The following is an 18,366-nucleotide window of genomic DNA, read 5'->3' on the forward strand; positions in this document are numbered from 1 at the left end:
CAGGTGGAGCATCTTAAGGTTTGAGAAACATTTCTTAAATATCAGCAAATAGCTACTCTTAGTACGCTGGTTTTCTAAAACTGCTATGAAGAATTACAACAAACTTAGGGCTTAAAGCAACAAAAATTTTCATCTTACAGTTCTGTAGGTCAGAAGTCCTAAATTAGTTTCCCTGGGCCAAATTCCAGGTGTTGGCAGGGTCATACTTCCTTGATGTAGTCTGTCTGGAGGTCATACCAACAAGCTCTTATTACTCTTGAATAGGTAACTGAAACCAACACTAGCTGGCCAATTTCTGACATTAAATACCATAAAGAAGGAATCCATCCAAGGATAGGCTGCACTGAATTATTTGCAATTAGCAAATACTAATGAGTAGCTACATTTGCAACCTCCTCCTTGGACCTTAGTTTCCTTGTGTGAAAAAGACATCGGACTATTAACATTAGTCTAGCTCCAAAAGCAAACCTATGGTTTTCTTGGCTTTACAGTTCAGTTTATCTAACTGGCACTGTCCTTAACTCTTGGTCACACATGACCAATTTCTGGACATACCTCCAAAAACTGAGCCTCTGTCTACATCAAACACCAAACTAGTCCACTGTATTGCCTTCTGTGAGCTCCCATCCTCACACCACAACTCCGGTTATAACAATGCCAACAGGCATTCTGTTCTGTAGCTCATGCCTATATAGAACAGAACTTGTGGGCTACTTAAGCAGCCCACTATAAGAAGGACACAGAATAGAGCAGAAGTGGAAACACGGCTGAGTGCTGCAAAGCGAACAGGGCAAATGGGGACCTCTATTTGGGAGTACAGTAGTTCTCCATTAGGGAGATGGCTACAGTGGTAGGACAGATATCTGAGGATGGAACTGGCTGTTTGGACGGAAAGGAAAAGGCAAAACCAGGCTTCCTAGGCCAAGCACGAGGAAACAAATGTCAATTCAGTGCCACAAGTTCTGATTAAGTATCTACCATAGGCACAGTGTCTGCCAAGTTCTGTGCACAATGCAAAATAAATGCAAATATGGTCCTATTTTTAAAGTCAAGACACACGCTCATGAGGTGATCAAGTAACAATGCATAACAGTATAAAATCAAGTGTCAAAACATATAGTGAAGGTCATAAATGCCAGGAGGGAACCTAAACAAAGGGAAAAGGTAATGAAAGCTAGAACAGGTGGGGAAGGCTTCTGGCAAGAGGTAGAAATTCATCTAGATCTCAAAAAAATTGGAAAGATTTGATTAACAGAGAGGAAGAGTAAGAATGTTGTGAGCTTGAGAAAGGAAGGGAATTAGGCAAGCTGGTAATTTGATAAGGAATCATTGACAAAGCAAGTTTATACTGTACAAAGCTTCAACTTCCAAAAGGTGTTTGATCTCTATCTTTTATTTCCAAAGTTTTTATTTGAGGAAGTGAGGTGAGGAAACTGGTATTTCAAAGATTAGAGATTTCCCCAGTTGAATGAGGAATGGGTGAGAATGAAGAAGAACATTTAGACAGCTACTATAATGGTCCACGCATGAGATACCAGTAGATATGATAGGATAGACAGAACGGGAAGATTCAAGAACAATTTCCTTCCTTGAAAGAAGTAACAACAGGACTAGGTGACTAGAATAAAGAAGAAATAAGAACCAAAGAGGAGTCTGAGGTTCAAGATGTTTGGATGACCAGAATCACCGAAGTTTAGACCTGCAAGGGCTCCAGCTGGAGTCCCTCTTGAGTAAACTGGTTGCTTAAAATCTCAGAAGTAGTTCTCAGCAGAACTAGCAGCAGAATGCCCGGTGCTGTTATGAGATTTACCAAGCAGTATATGCCTAAGCCTTAATTACATATAAATCAATTTCAGAACAACTAATGATGAGAGCAACCAGATCAGAATGTACTGTCATATAACCACAAGACTAAAAAGTCATGAAGCCACATGAATAGTTCATGTGTAAAATCAAATATTCTATGATCTCTGCTATAAACAGAAGCTTGCTTAGGAACTTCTTAAGGTTATAACTTCTCCTGGTCACATTTACCATAACGACTTATCCTTTCTCTGCCTGCTCTTGCACTTACTGGTCACCTTAACATTTAGCTTTGTGTGTATCATTCCCTTTATTAAGAGTGTAGCTTCTTCTGATGGGGACTTACACTTCATTTACCCTTAGCCTAAATTACAGTGTTATTAAACTCTGGTGGTCTACTGGTGAATAACTGCTGAAGAAATTAATAAATTTTATCAATTATGATTTTAGGATTAAAGAACCTGTTAAATAATATGAAAAACATGTTCCCCAGAAAGGCTACAGTGTTTAATGGAATGAGAACTGATCAAAGCATCAAGAATATGATTCTTCAGGGGCGCCTGGGTGGCTCAGTCGGTTAAGTGTCCGACTTCAGCTCAGGTCACGATCTCGCGGTCTGTGAGTTCGAGCCTCGCGTCGGGCTCTGTGCTGACAGCTCAGAGCCTGGAGCCTGTTTCCGATTCTGTGTCTCCCTCTCTCTGACCCTCCCCCGTTCATGCTCTGTCTCTCTCTGTCCCAAAAATAAATAAACGTTGAAAAAAAAATTAATAAAAAAAATAATTTAGAAATAACATAACAATTTTCTAAACTATGATTTATCTAGAATTTTACCCTGAAAAGGATAATCATAATTTTTTTTAACCCCTATCCTTAGACAACCTTGTGGAGCAGAACCACTAGACCTATTGCTTTCCATCCTACGGATTAGTCATGGATTTAAAAAAAAATTAAAATTAAAAATAACATCAGTTTGATGAATTAATGCTAAGCAAATAAAATGTTGGCCCACCTCCTCTACCACCTTTTTTGATGCTAAAGGGATGAACAGTGAAAATACTCCTCTCTATTGGACATAATTTGGGGGTACAGTCCGAGGAAGTGGGAAATAGGCCCAAGTGTGGAATGATCTGGGTGTTTCTGCTCTTCTGGAAATGAATGTCAGACACAGGAAGGGAGGTGGGGAGCAGAGAGGTCTACTGGGATAAGATATCAGGAATAGAAAAGGAACCCCATCTCCTCCCATAACTCCCTCCTACACTTGTGAGTTTTTAAAAATCATGAATCTAGAGAGTAAAAACATATTATAAAATATATCAAGACATCAACAAGTCAGTTTATTGGCAGCATATTGAAGAGGTATGGTGGAAGACCCTCTAAAGAGGAATAAATTTCCATTAAGAAATATCTTAAAAATAAATGATATTACTCTCAAGTCATTATAAATACAGGTGGTGATTTCACTGAAACTTTATGTTTCAATGAATCATGTTACCAATTAGCCTTTTTTTTTAGTTTGAAATAATGGAAAACTCACAAAAAGTTGCAAAAATAGCAGAGTTCCATGTATCATTGATCCAAACTTCCAAAACACTATCTTACATAACCATAGTAGGTTATCAGAACCAGAAAAACAGCGTACCATTAAATAGTTTTTAAAGATTTCAAAGTTTATTAATATTATTTTTAAATGACTTCTGAATATTGGCTAGGGAAGTTTCCCTGGAAGCAGACTAGTCAGAAAGGTCAGGGAGGGGTGCCTGGGTGGCTCCTCAGTTAAGCTTCTGACTTTGGCTCAAGTCACATGATTCGTGAGTTCAAGCCCCATATCAGGCTTGCTGCTGTCAGCATGGAACCCACTCTGGATTGTCCCCTTTTTATCTGCTCCTCTCCAGCTATCTCTCTCTCAAAAATAAATAAACACTAAAAAAAAAAAAAAAAGTTAAAATCAGAGAGTTTAAGTGCTTTAGCCAGAACCTGAATTACACTCCATTGGAGTAGTATTTCTTAGCCCTGGCTGAACATTGGAGGATAGGCAAAATCCACACACTGGCTGAGCCCACCCTAAATTAATTACATCAACCTCTATAAGGTTGGCAAGGCTGAAGGTAAGGCTCAAGCATCAATATGTTTTCAAAACTCAGAAGATTCTAATTCACAGCCAGGGTCCAGAACTATTCATATAAGGATTTACCAAATAAAATCGATGTAATGCTTTTTTTTTTTTTTAATTTTATTTATTTATTTTTTTCAACGTTTATTTATTTTTGGGACAGAGAGAGACAGAGCATGAATGGGGGAGGGGCAGAGAGAGAGGGAGACACAGAATCGGAAACAGGCTCCAGGCTCCGAGCCATCAGCCCAGAGCCCGACGCGGGGCTCGAACTCACGGACCGCGAGATCGTGACCTGGCTGAAGTCGGACGCTCAACCGACTGCGCCACCCAGGCGCCCCTATGTAATGCTTTTTTTAAAGATGAGGTTTCTGAATATGTTTTGCTTTAATGACATCACTGACAAATACTGAAATGTATTCAAACTTCCTTTGTTCTAAAGATCCAAGTTTCAATGCACTTTTCACAATTTAACAGAGTAAGCCTTAAACCCGAGCTATGAATAGAAAGATAATGGGATTTCTCATCTCCAGCTTAACGTATCAGAGGTTCAAGTGTGGGATAAAAAGATAGTTGGAATAAACCAAGATCTACTCATTTACTCCCAACTCCAGACTCTACCTGTTCCTATCAGTATCACTGTTTTTACTTCAAACATGAGGAAATTTCAGGAATCGCTAGCTAAAATCCCAGAAGAAAGAAACACAAATGAGATTTATTTCTTCCATTCTGCCTAATTGTAGTAACCAACATGGATACATTGACCCCTGGACATAATCAAATTATCTCTGTAAAGTTCTCGCCCTATTTTTGGAAACTAGGGATTTTCCAGATTACGGGGGCCCTGTCACTGGCTCAGGCCAGAGTTTCAGAAGCAACAGGCGAAAGCAGCCGCTCTCCTTGTCGTTACGAAGCCTTAGTCTTACTTGAATACCAGGGGGAATTACATGCTCATCGTAGAGCTTTTTCGGGGAACCAGTGTAGTTCACATTAGTGTTTTCTAAAAATACTGTACGGCAGTCCTCTCCACATTCCTCGCGGATCACTTTAAATCACACATTAGTCTGCACGCCACATCACAGTAACCGCTCCTACCCGCCAATGAGGGTAAAGGTCGGCCCTAAACTCCTCTTGTACACGCTCTGTGCCGCGCAAATGCTAAAAGTTAGGAGGGCGAGACAGAAGCAGAGAGACGCAGGTCCTTGACAAATTACCGAAATCGCGCAGAGATTATAGCAAAATTCTGCCAACTCTAACTTGGGGCTAAAGCTCCCTTATTATTCTCGTGGCTAATAATATTAAAAACGCGGCGACTGAGACCTGTTTTTAGCTAAACAGACGACCTCCTGGACCACTCCGTGGCCCCAGCAGAGAGGTCATCAGGTGACAAAGGCGGCACTCCTCACTCCGTCCTCTGCTCGCGGGCGGCGCAGGCCTAGGCGAGGCCTGAAGGGACTAGTTGGCGCGCACCAGCCGGGCGTGGTGACGTCAGGGCGGAAGCGCACGCTGCGTGAAGCGGCCCAGAATCAGGCGGTCACGGGAATATCCGTCGCGCCGAGGACGCTGGTTAGTCTCGCTCCGGGTTCCGGCTGCGTTGGGCGTGCGTGCAGCTCGCTGAGACTATGGCGTCCGGGCCTCACCCGACCGCGACCGCTGCCGCCGCCGCCTCGTCGGCCGCCCCGAGTGCGGGCGGCTCCAGCTCCGGGACGACGACCACGACGACGACTACGACGGGAGGGATCCTGATCGGCGACCGCCTGTACTCGGAAGTTTCGCTCACCATCGACCACTCGCTGATTCCGGAGGAGCGGCTCTCCCCTACCCCGTCTATGCAGGACGGGCTCGACCTGCCCAGCGAGACCGACTTGCGCATCCTGGGCTGCGAGCTCATCCAAGCCGCCGGCATTCTCCTCCGGTTGCCGCAGGTCAGTGCTTCGGCCCCGGGCCGGCCCAGCGCGCTTCTCCCCGCTGTCCCTTCCGCTGCATCCCGGTACCAGTGTGTCTCGGCAGGGTGGGGATGCCTCCTCGGGCTCTCCAGCCACAGGTCCCAGCCGGATCCCGGGCGTGTCGAGGGTGGGAGGGCGCCGAGGCGAAAGGAGGACCCGGCAGCGAACAGTTCGCGGCGGGAGGGGGAGGGGGAGAGAGCGGCGGCACAAAATGGCGGCGGCGCCTGGTGCGGGCCCGCCTGACCCCTGCGCTTCCGTTCTTCTCTCTTGTCTGCAGGTGGCGATGGCAACGGGGCAGGTGTTGTTTCATCGTTTTTTCTACTCCAAGTCTTTCGTCAAACACAGTTTCGAGGTAAGCGCTGCGGGGGCGGGTGAAAAGGGATTTCTTCATCCGGAAACGAGGAGGAGGGGGTAGTGTCTCCACCCAGCTTTTCTAAAAAGGGAGTGGTTAGTTTAGGCCTTTGTACCTAGTTCTCACCCACGAGAAGTAGACTTTTGGAATGTGTTTTAAAACTATAAAGCTTCTCTTGAGCCCATGTGCTGTCATCAAAAATCACAATTTTCAATCAAATTCAATTAAGATTAGTTAAGCATAAAAAAAAAGCATAGTAGCAGCGTATCTGGTATGCCTATGGGGAGTAGAAATGTGCATCGTACTCTATTTCACCAAAAGTCCCAGTTGTGTCCTGAAATTCTCCCATCAGAATAAGTTGTTTAGACTTTGAAAGAGGCTTTCCTATTTGATAGTGTTGTAGTCTAACAATTTTTTTATTGGATTATGGGTTCTTTCAGATTGTTGCCATGGCTTGTATTAATCTTGCATCAAAAATTGAAGAAGCACCTAGAAGAATAAGAGATGTGATTAATGTATTTCACCACCTACGCCAGTTAAGAGGAAAAAGGTAAGATTGGCATTATTGAACACAGTGTTTCTTGCTGCTACTGCATTGTGCACCAATCATCAACTCAAAACATTCTCTCTTCTCAAAACTGATGCAAAGGAAAACCGGCTTTAGGTGTTAAAATTCACATAGGAGCTAACTAATACTTAAATTAATTAAAAAAAAAAAACACAATTAACCAGCTATCTAAAGTTTGTAGAGGCAGTTGCATTTATGGACAATCCTAACAGTGCTGTGAAGCCAGTCCTGTGGTTTAAGATTAAACAAGAAAGGGAATACGTTTGGCTCAAGTGTGAGTGTATTCTGTAAGTTATTTTCCTCCCTCCCCTCTTGGAAGACTGAAGGTTGGAAGTGTTAAACACTGCAGTTCAAGTTAATATTGTGGCAAAGTTTTGTGTAGATCATGTTTTTCTACGCGAAGTCCCAGTTAATTCTTTATCAATTGAGGTTGGCTTTTGTTAGAATACTTCTCAACATTGAACTACGATATATCGCATAATACCGGATCTGAAAGGACTGCAGGATAAAGGTTGAAGTTTGAAGTCAAAGGGATTACACAGGTATTTTGTTTTGGTCAGATACAGTATCAGTGAGTGGGGTAGAGAAATAACTATTGGGTTACATTTAGATAAGGACCGTTTTTATTTGATCTTGTAAGAAGAAAATAGAAACCAAATAGTGTCTTGGAGATTTTGTGGCTACGTGACAACACTTTGTGTGGTCCTATGGGTTCATGAGAGGCAGTGCAAAAAGTTTTAGTTGCAGGCTTCCTGCATCTAGAGGTGACTTCTAGTACATCCTGCAGAAGGATACACTTGGCATAGATTAGTTCTGTGTTCACTTCTTAAGAAATTGTGGTGATGTTAGATAAACTTGTACTGAGTTTGAAAGGAAGTTAGTTTTAAAAGGATTTTAAGTTGTTGGGGTTGGGTGTCAGTGCCAAATTAGTATCCTACATGCGTGGGCTTTATTGGCTGAATCTATAAGTTGTCAGTAATGGAACTATGCAGAGACCTAGTAAAGTAACCTTTAGTTAGAAAGTCTGAGCCATTGCTACCCAGATAGTTTCCACAGCATTTTTTCAGTTTTCTTACATTCTTTTTTCCTCCATCTTTTCTCATTTACCCTAACCACGTCCAGGGACAGACTAATATTTTATTTTAAACTATCCTTTAGCTTCTTGGTGAGGAATCCCTGGAAATTGGGAAGATTTCAAATTGGTATTTAGTGTGGTCTGAGCTAAAATTTGTTTTTAGATATTCAGTGGATTCTTCAGGGTGTTTAAAACAAATTGACAGTAATTAAAAGGCTTTTAATCCGAGGATTCAGTGTTTGCCTAAAGGAGTTTTCGGTCTGTATTCTTTGAACCATTGAGCCAACTGTTGTACTGTAACTTAACAATGATTATCTACTTTGAACTTTTTCTATGAGACTTAGAGTATTCTTTCTTGAGGTCAGAGTAGGTCTTCTTAACTATACAAACTTTGGAATTTAAAACATCTCACCTGACTGTTGCGCCTGATGTAATAGTGTGTTTTTGGTCATTATTACAGAGAAATTGACTTTGTCTCAATCTTACAAGTCTGATTATAGCATGAAATTTAAAAGGAGTTGTTAATTGCATGGAAGCCTTTTTTTTAAAGCAGGATGTAAAAGTGTTTCTATGCATATTACAAGTTTACTCAGACACGTAACTTGTATATGTTATTAACTTCAACTCTTTTTTCCCTTGCAACCGACTATACAGCGACCAGCTACATTTACCAAAGCCTGGGTGATGTGGAGTGGTACATAGAGATGAAGCTGTCGTCATGGCAACAGTGAGTGAAGTATCGAAAATCCCCAAGGAGAAGCCAGTGCTCTGAGAATAGGTCACTGGAATCGGGGACTAACAGGTTGGCCACTGGTGAACCATTTAGAAAAACTCCTGTTTCTTGTTATAAGCTTTTGTCTTTGCTGTCCAAGTTATTAGAAACTATAGCTTGGTGTGTTTTTATCTAGAGTAGTGCCATTAGAAAGTATTGTTGGTATTCCATTTTAGTTAGATAAATAGTATATCAGTTTAATGATGCTATTTTAATCTGGTTTATGCATAGCTTTAAGTTGTAGTCTGATCTTGGTAACGACAGAGGACGCATCATTTTTGTAGCCTTTAGGTTATTGTTTTTCAGTCCTGGTTACACATTAGAATCACCAGAGGAGCTTTTAGAAAGTATCAATGCCCAAGCCCTGTCCTGGATTATTTCTCCCTCCCCCCTTCAATTTTTATGTAGTTTCATAATTGCCTTCTAAGGTCAGAATAAATGGCTGAATTGAAAGAGAAAATTGCTTTTTCGTTTCATTAGTTTCTGATTTTAATTTGTTTTTGAGATGCAGCATATTTCCAGACAATTAAGCATTTTCTGTAATTTTCAGGAGCCCACATGTATACCTGAATGCTTGCCTAAAGACAAATATTCACACTGATGCAACCATTCATTGGTGAATATGGTGTGGTATTTTCAGCAGGTATATAGATCATAGACAAGAACTGGAAGTCTTAAGTGGTCTTGTCATTTAGTCCAACCTCCCTCAGTTTATTTCGGTGGTTGTAAAGGTAGTGGCCTTCAGTTGGCTTAAACCCTGCTAGAGGAGGAATATTCCCTTGGAGTAGGCGTTACAACTTTCTGTATATTGAACAACAATCTGGCTCCTCATAAACTAAATCTCATTTTAGTGTAGTCTCTCGAAGAACTAAGTCCAGATTTTCTAGGTTCTTGTACCACACAAGTGAGACTAACCATGTTTGGATATCCTGTTTGAATTTTTTTCTTTTTTTTTGTTAAGTCGTATTTCAACTAAATCATGCTAAAGGAAAAATTGTTATTCTAAGAGACGAAATAAACTTCCAGTGACCAAAGCCCAAGATTTCCTATTAAGACTAAAATTTGAAAATTGTTCTTTTCATGTAAATTTAATTTTAAAAATCTGATAAAAAAAGCAGGGGAGGTAGAGTTTAGTTTGTTGATGATGAAAATTATTTTTTCTCTGAATAGGTAATTTTTTTTTTTTAAGAGATTTAGAATGTCACCTCCTGAAACTTACTGGAAAGGAAAGTTTACTTAATTGAAGATGAAGAAATTCTAGCAAGCTTCAATTCAACTTTGTGTGCTTGCTGCCATAGACAGTACTAATTGATAAATTGTTACTGTAAGTAAGGAAACCACCTGCTTAGACAGTTTCCTTTAATCTTTTCTTATTGCTGACTTATGGAAACATTTTTCTATTTCTGATACAAATTCTGATACAAAATAATCCTTTTACGGTAGTTGTAAATTACATGCTCATTGAGCCTTTCTTGATTTAAAACCAGTTTTTAACAAAATGAAAGTGTCAGATTATATATCTACAAAGTTACCTTCCAAAACCACTAGTAGAAGGCCTAAGCAAGAATTTGAGTATATAGTTGAATTACACTAAATAATGGGTTTGGTTTCCTTAACTGGTTTTGGTGTTGGGACTTTGACATACATAAAAAGGAAAGTAAAGATTGTGGCAGAATAGATGGAAAGTAACAATTCATTTAATGAATTAATTCATTTAATTCAATTAATGAATAAGCCTGATTTGGGGATCAGATAATAGCCATTATTGAGACAAGTGTGTAGTTGGTTAATTGCAGGAAAAGTGAGTTATAACACAATTTGAAGGCAGCTGTTAAAGCAAGCTTAGTAAGAGGTATAGATTAGTTTGATCAACATAAAATAGGGGAAATGAGACAAAACTACTTTCATAAATTTATTTTTAGGATTTTAATGGTGCAGTTTACAGTCTGAATTGCAGGGAGTAAAGAGTTAGTGGCAGGCCACTATAAACCTGGGGATATTCTACGTCCTGATACCTGTTGAAGGAGGGCCATCAGATAACTGGTTATGAGAGTCAGAGGTGTGGAGTTGACTTTTTTCCAAACTTCTTGTAATAATGATAAAACCTAAAAAATTACAAACCTTAAGATTTTGGGGTTATATTTTCAAGTGTACTTCGATTGCTCTGAAGTTAATTTTTTCCCCAAAGAGTATTTAACTTGTAGCCTATTGTCCTGATAAAGTAGATTCATTGTTATATTTTTATATTAGAAGTCTGTCCCCTGTCCAGTTGGTGGCCTCATTCCTCACACTTCTCATAGCTATAATAGGAATCGAACGGAGTGAAGGCCATTTTCAGCATTGTTAATTTAAGTAAGCTAGTTTCCATCTTGTCAGATTTGCCAACTTTTTTGTTTAGTGTATTTTGATAAAAATCATACACTATCAAATAATTTGAAATAGTCTAATAAGCATTCTTGTTGCCGTAATTTTAGATGGGACGAAGGAAGGAAAATGAAAAGATGTTTAGATAATATGTCACTTGCAGGGTAGTTAATGTAGCTCATTTCAGATTGTTTCCTAATATTCAAGTGGATGTATTTAAAATACAATCTTACATATTTCTGGATTTGGCGTACATGATAAAATGAGTTGTGAGTGGTAATATTCAGAATGACCTTTTTTTAAAACCAGGTGTGTTCTGCCAGAGCAAAAACTCTTGAATCTTTTGGCTGCAATGAATTCAGTATGGGGAAACATTTTTAAATGTTCTCTCCCTATATATATACACCATATAATCACGTCTTAATGAAAATGTATTTCTTATTGGCTCTAAAAACGTCAAACGAAGGACAATGGGAAATGAAAGTCCACAAGTTCTCCGTAAGAAACCAGTTTCGAATTTAAGACTTAAATCAGATAGTCGTTTAATTGAAAATGCTATTTCCTATGCGTTGAACCACTGATACATAGCTTTCTGCATTATAACCTTTGAAGCTATCAAAATTTAGTCTGGCACAGAGACCTTGAGTGTTCTGATTCCCTCATCATGGTCTTCCCTTCTCTTTTAAATTGCATTCTAAAGAGTATTGCCTGGTAACTACAACTCAGACCAAATTTAAGCCTGTTTTTTATTGATCGCTTCTAGTTTTGAATCAATTTAGCTGAAATTTTAGTTTTCAGATTTTCTTTAACAGAGACGGATTCTTAGAGTAAATTTGTTTAGGCAAATTGTCCCATTTAGGGGAATCTGAATTAGCTACCTACCATTTTTTTCCCCACTTTATACTTTGGCCATAAATTAGGCAAGAGTTGATAGTTTAGAAAATGAATTAAATCATTATAATCTTATGAAGTCTTTATAGTAAATATTTTCAATAACACATTAGTTTTGTCACTGGAAAAAATCTGTGGAGACTAATGAGGTTTGTGATGATAAATCAACCATTTAACTCTATGTATACATATACACCTAAAAGATAATAATGAAAAAAACAACAAAGGATACATGTAAGTATTAGAATGAATTTTTCACTACAGGTTCGAGTTAGTTCCTATAGAAACCTAGTTTAGAAAGTGTATGTTTAATTAGCATAACTTGGACAGCACAAGATTAATGCTTTAACTTGTTTGCAGGAGTTTAAAAAGCTGGTTTCTGTTGCCAATAGTTGGTTGGAAGGGAAAATGGAGATGCCACAAATACAATTTTTTGGATGTGCAAAACAGTTTTGATTTTATTTCTTACAAACTATAGGACTCCAAGCCCCCTGATCCTTGATCAGAACTACATTAACACCAAAAATCAAGTTATCAAGGCAGAGAGAAGGGTGCTAAAGGAGTTGGGATTTTGTGTTCATGTCAAGCATCCCCATAAGGTGAGTTGTAGAGTGCAGAGATTACATTCGTAAGTATTAGGGTCTTTCTAAAACTGCATCTTACATGAATTTATATTATGGTTATTTTTGAGAGTTAACCTTGGTTTTTAAAAAGCATCCTTCAGGTTATTGAAATTTATCAGAAAGTAGGAGTCAAAAAGACTTGGGTTCAGGTCTCCACCCTTCATCGTGTGGGCATAGATAAGTTGTTTTTGCCTCTGTGGTTAACCCAGTTTCCCTAGCCAGAAAACAGATTGTGAAATAACCTTATTCCAAAGAGGAAATAATACATGTGCAAAAGTACCTGGAATGCTGTCACACAGTAAAATGTTCAAAGCATAGTGGCTGCTTGCTGTCTGAATATTTATTTCTCCAGTATCTCTTAGCTTACATATGATCATCATAATAGCCCATTGGTTACCATATGGGTGCTCTGGGGATAGGACTTTCTGTGAGAGAAGTTTGTCTTTGCCATTAGCTCTTGGACTTTGGCAAATATCCCTGTTCCTCGGATGCTACATCTTCAAGATTGTAAAATTAGAATGATTGATAATAAAGGTCCAGGAAGATTTGACCTGAACTGTAGTGAAACTGTTGATAATGTAGTTTTTATTTATCACACTTTAGTGTAATAAGCTTCACTGTAGAAATACTGTTTGATTACTTAATTGTAATATCCACTGTATTACATAATATGATCATATGCATTGTGTAGCATTAAAAACATACAGTCTGTAGGATTTTTGGACATGTAGAATTGTACCCTGGGAAATTAAGTGAAATAACCTCATACCACAGTGCCTGTCACATAGTAAAGTGTTCATGGAGAAATTAGGTATTTTTTTTTAATTGATTTCGCTCATTTTTCCTGTGCAATCTTGGATCATACTTCTAATTTTTATGGAATCTAGTGGCATAAATAACCCACACCGACTGCCTATGTGTTATAGGTTGGTCTGTATTATCTATGCAGTTGTAGAAGAGATAAAACTTGCACCTAACATTTCAATTACTTATATTCATTGAACTCTGTATTTTGAAAGAACCACTGATTTGCTAAATTGAGTTTTTTTCCCTTGTCCTTCAGATCATTGTTATGTATTTACAAGTCTTAGAATGTGAACGTAATCAAACCCTGGTTCAAACTGCCTGGTAAGTTGCTTTTTTACATTTCTTTCCTAGCCAGGAAAACAGAAGCAGAAATAAAGTAAGTTTCATTTTCCCTTTCCAAAATAATGAGAGGAGTTTGTTTTGGTGCTTTTTGTTTTTTTTGTTTTTTAACCAAAAGGTAAATAATGCTTATTTCTGCTTCCTGTTTTCTTGGCTTGACTAATTGCTTTCAATGGAGAACTCAATTTAACTTTGTTCTTTTTTCTACTCTTTAATTAAAGGGTAGTCCATGATGGTAAGTCATAGAACTCTGCCCTCTGCACTTCAGCCCATGACCTCAGGATGGCCTGATTGGCTGCCCTGCTCTCCAGCCAATCCAGTGCAAGCTCTCATCCGAGATTCACTGAAGTGGTCCATATCCATCTGGCAGCATCTTCTAGTTCTGTCGGGGTGTCAAAAGGATTTGTATATTTGCTTCTAGAAGTAACTATTCAACATGCCTGTGTATATAATGTATACCTGTAACTATCAAAATGAATAGTTCATTTTTGATAGATTTGTTGTCCAGCCATTATGAATTAAATGATTTTTTTTTTGTTAGGAGTTTGACTTAGATTTCTATTTTTAGTATGTATAGCATGGTGTCTACCAAAGGGGAAAGTACAACTTGCAGCTTAAAATGGGCACCATTCCCATTCTGGATGAATTATAGCTGCTGGACTGTTGAGGCAATACTAAAAGAATTACATTTTTAAAAGAGATGTTAATATTGCCATAAGTACTGTAGAACTTGGACTTTTGACATGAAGATGTTTGACTTGGAGGGCTAGTTTATTTTAAGGTGAAACAAGGAATTTGGTCCAGCTACAACTACTTTCTCAAGACTGTTGATGATGTGCAGGACTTAAGTAATTTTCATGTTCTGGACTTAATGACTGCCATGCTTCTTTAGGACTCAGTAAATATCAATAATATTAGATAAGTCTAATTGCTTTTATAAAATGCATGACATTTTTAATATATGCTCTATAGAACATTTAAGCAGTTTTCATGGATAAGGATTTTTAAGAAATAGTCTAACCTTTTAAAATAGTTTAACCTTTTAAACAATTTGTGAAATTTCTTTAATACTTTAGGGATATTGTGGGGAGGGTTCACTAATAAAAAAGTCCAGCACTTTATTAACTGAAGTAGTTTATTGCTTTTGTTTGTACTTAGTCACAAAAAAGGTATGTAAACAAGGCTATTCTGTATATTTACTGCTCTTCACTTCCCTACCTAGATTTTCTGAAGTAGCTTAGTTTTCTTAATACAATTTGGTGAGTGCTTACTGAAAATGCCTTTTTACCCCTGTTACAGTATTTTGAGTTTCTGAAAGAACTTGGTTGACACTGCTTTTCATTGTGGATAAAGGAGAGATGGTCAATTATTAATGGCTTGAAGTACTGTTGGAGTGGTTTATCATTTCTGAAATTAGATATGTGAAAATTGACTTTCAAAGCATTGCTTTTCATAGAAATAAAAACTACAGAAGTACTATTTGGGATGATATGGAATTATTTTAAAGGACTTTAGTCACATCTAGGAAAGCTGAAGAATGGTTCCAGTGTTAAATTCTTATCTCTTACTGATTTTTGAGTTAAGACTTGTTGTATGCTAGAATATGAGGATATGAATATAAGTAAGAGAAGAAAAAAGAATAAAGTAGATTGAGTCTCCAATTTTATGTAAGCCTCGGAAGGACTGGTTTGTTTATGTACAAAGCTTATGGTTGAAATATTTTTCAGGAATTATATGAATGACAGTCTTCGAACCAATGTATTTGTTCGGTTCCAACCAGAGACTATAGCATGTGCTTGCATCTACCTTGCAGCTAGAGCTCTTCAGGTAGGTATATATAGCCTGTAGTCTGCTATAGGATACATCACAAGAGTTAGCAGTTCTAATAAAACCTGAAATTTGTCCTAAACCATTCTGTTTTTATGGTTTAGATTCCATTACCAACTCGTCCCCATTGGTTTCTTCTTTTTGGTACTACAGAAGAGGAAATCCAGGAAATTTGCATAGAAACGCTTAGGCTTTATACCAGAAAAAAGGTAGCTGTTTACTTATGTTTGTGTTAATAATTTTTAAGTGTTAAGAGTCTAAACTAGTATAAGGGAGAACTACTAACTTCATTTTCTTCCACCAGCCAAACTATGAATTGTTGGAAAAAGAAGTAGAGAAAAGAAAAGTAGCCTTACAAGAAGCCAAATTAAAAGCAAAGGGATTAAATCCCGATGGAACTCCAGCCCTTTCAACCCTTGGTGGATTTTCCCCAGCCTCTAAACCATGTAAGATATATTCAGAATTGAAATGATTTGGGCACTGAAGATGTGCAGTTATTAGAAAGCTTTAGCATATAACAGTGGCATAGAAACAATGATGTTAGCAAGCAAGAAGCTGTTACCGTTTTCTCTTATGATAGACAAATACTTGAAAGCATGGTGCTCTTGAGTTTGATTTAGAAACAACTTTTTGGCCCTCTATTAAATCCAATAGATAACATGTCTTTGTGTTGTTTTTAAGCATCACCAAGAGAAGTGAAAGCTGAAGAGAAGTCCCCAATCTCTGTTAATGTGAAGACAGTCAAGAAAGAACCTGAGGACAGACAACAGGCTTCCAAAAGCCCTTATAATGGGTGAGAGTATATTTGAGTTAGAAAACTAGTCTAAGGACTCTTTTATGTGTTTAATTTCTAACACACTGAACATGTATCTGAAATAATGGTGTGGGGTTTTTTTTGTTTTGTTTTTTAAGTGTAAGAAAAGATAGCAAGAGAAGTAGAAACAGCAGGAGTGCAAGTCGATCAAGGTCAAGAACACGATCCCGTTCTAGATCACATACTCCAAGAAGACAGTAAGTAAATATTCTCATAGAGAAAGCAGTCTTATTTGGAGTAACGTTCCTGAGTTTTAAGAAAATTGAACATAGTTGGATGTTTTCACAGTTAGGCTAGATTTAGTCTTTTTAACATGAGCTAAATTATGAGAAGTGAGTTTGGAAATTTGCCCTGCCTATACGTGGCTTTTTCGTTTTGTGGTAGTGTAACTTAAGAACATTCTGTTCTGGTTTTGCCCATTTTTTGAAGAAGTGTAGGGGCTGGCCACAAAGTGCTATGGAAGGCTATAATATCCTGTCTATAATGTGAAAACAGTCTTTTTGTTTAATTCGAGAATAATATTTTATTAATTGTTAATCAGTAATCAAATTGACCAGAGCCAAAGAATCTTCCCTGGCTTTGTAATTAAAATGCTAGCTGCTTGTGTCTGTTCAATGGCTCTTTTGAACATGTGTGAGATACTCAATAAAAAGCATAGCTATCTAGGACACTTTGTAAAAATTACTAATTTTCTCTTTGGAATGTAGACATGTGGCACATTTAAGATTTCTGTAATAACAGGCTAGTGGGAGCTGGTGAGAGGTGGGTAAACTTAGTGAAAATTTTCTGTCCGGCCTGTACTGTTACAGGTCAATATTGTTTTTTGAAACTGTTAAAAGCACCACCAAAATAATCTGTTCCCAGCAGAAACTGAATCTAAACCTCAAATTTTTATTGTCTAAGTTATAATAATAGGCGGAGCCGATCTGGAACATACAGCTCAAGATCAAGAAGCAGGTCCCGCAGCCACAGTGAAAGTCCAAGACGACATCATAATCATGGTTCTCCTCACCTTAAGGCCAAGCATACAAGAGAGGATTTAAAAAGTTCAAATAGACATGGTCATAAAAGGAAAAAGTCTCGTTCTCGATCTCAGAGCAAGTCTCGGGATCACTCAGATGCTGCCAAGAAACACAGGCATGAAAGGGGACATCATAGGGACAGGCGTGAAAGATCTCGCTCCTTTGAGAGGTCCCATAAAGGCAAGCACCATGGTGGCAGTCGCTCAGGACATGGCAGGCACAGGCGCTGACTTTCTTCCTTTGAGCCTGCATCAGTTCCTGGTTTTGCCTATCTACAGTATGATGTATGGACTCATAATCAAAACATTAAAAGGAAATTGATTAGGATTTGATTTCTTAAAGCCCTCTAGGTCTCTAGAAACACTGAGGACATTTTCTTTTGGAAAGAAACTATGTGTTTTTTTTTGTTGTTGTTTTGGGGTTTTTTGTTTTTTTTTGTTTTTAAGTTTTTGTGGGTTTCTTTTTTGTTTGGGGGGTTTTTTTGGTTGTTTTTAGGGTTTTTGTTTTGTTTTTGTTTTGTTTTGTTTTGTTTGCACATTAAAATGCCCTAGCAGTATCTAATTGAAAACCATGGTCAGGTTCAATTGTACTTATAGTTGTGTATTGTTTATTGCTATAAGAACTGGAGGTGAGTTCTGTAAAAATGTATCTTATTTTTATACAGATAAAAATTGCAGACACTGTTCTATTTAAGTGGTTATTTGTTTAAATGATGGTGAATACTTTCTTAACACTGGTTTGTCTGCATGTGTAAAGATTTTTACAAGGAAATAAAATACAAATCTTGTTTTTCTAAACTGCTTCAAATATCTTATTTAAATAAATTATTAAACAGAGAAAAATTTTAATAGTAAAGTGCCTGTACTGATTTTCTGACAAAACCTTTTCTCCATCAGCTATATATATAGTTCAAGATTCTTAAATGCAGTTCTTACCTGCATTGACCGCTATTCTAAAAGTCTTTGCCTTTATATTTGGAAAAAAACCAATGGGAGTTGTGCAACAATGTAATATTAAATGTTATATTGTAGCATTAAACCAGTCTTCAAGTTG

At 38.0% G+C, this 18,366-nt stretch overlaps 1 protein-coding gene and 1 long non-coding RNA gene across 5 annotated transcripts in view; one reads left to right on the forward strand and one right to left on the reverse strand.

Moving 5' to 3' along the window:
* The window catches only part of LOC102901603, a 79,594-nt gene extending 74,241 nt beyond the window's left edge, over nt 1–5,353 (reverse strand). The window contains exon 1 of the long non-coding RNA XR_006585353.1: nt 5,234–5,353. This is a non-coding gene — a long non-coding RNA (uncharacterized LOC102901603). The remainder of the gene's footprint in view (nt 1–5,233) is intronic.
* Nucleotides 5,354–5,389: 36 nt separating this feature from the next.
* Nucleotides 5,390–18,110, forward strand: CCNL1 (cyclin L1). Of its 4 annotated transcripts, XM_011286074.4 has the most exons (11): nt 5,390–5,838; nt 6,137–6,211; nt 6,652–6,761; nt 12,360–12,480; nt 13,568–13,632; nt 15,378–15,477; nt 15,582–15,686; nt 15,782–15,923; nt 16,159–16,270; nt 16,390–16,488; nt 17,195–18,110. In XM_011286074.4, the coding sequence occupies exons 1-11, from the start codon at nt 5,536–5,538 to the stop codon at nt 17,541–17,543; spliced, it is 1,581 nt and encodes a 526-aa protein (XP_011284376.1). In that variant the 5' UTR covers nt 5,390–5,535; the 3' UTR covers nt 17,544–18,110. The 4 variants fall into 4 exon arrangements, 3 of the variants coding, with proteins under 3 accessions (XP_011284376.1, XP_044893333.1, XP_044893334.1); XM_045037398.1 differs by lacking the exon at nt 16,390–16,488; XR_006585331.1 differs by lacking the exons at nt 15,782–15,923; nt 16,159–16,270; nt 16,390–16,488; nt 17,195–18,110 and adding an exon at nt 13,872–13,885 and having other exon boundaries at nt 15,582–15,597.
* The last annotated feature ends 256 nt before the right edge of the window (nt 18,111–18,366 follow it).

The sequence above is a fragment of the Felis catus genome, chromosome C2 (genome assembly GCF_018350175.1).
Source record: "Felis catus isolate Fca126 chromosome C2, F.catus_Fca126_mat1.0, whole genome shotgun sequence".
NCBI lineage: Eukaryota > Metazoa > Chordata > Mammalia > Carnivora > Felidae > Felis > Felis catus.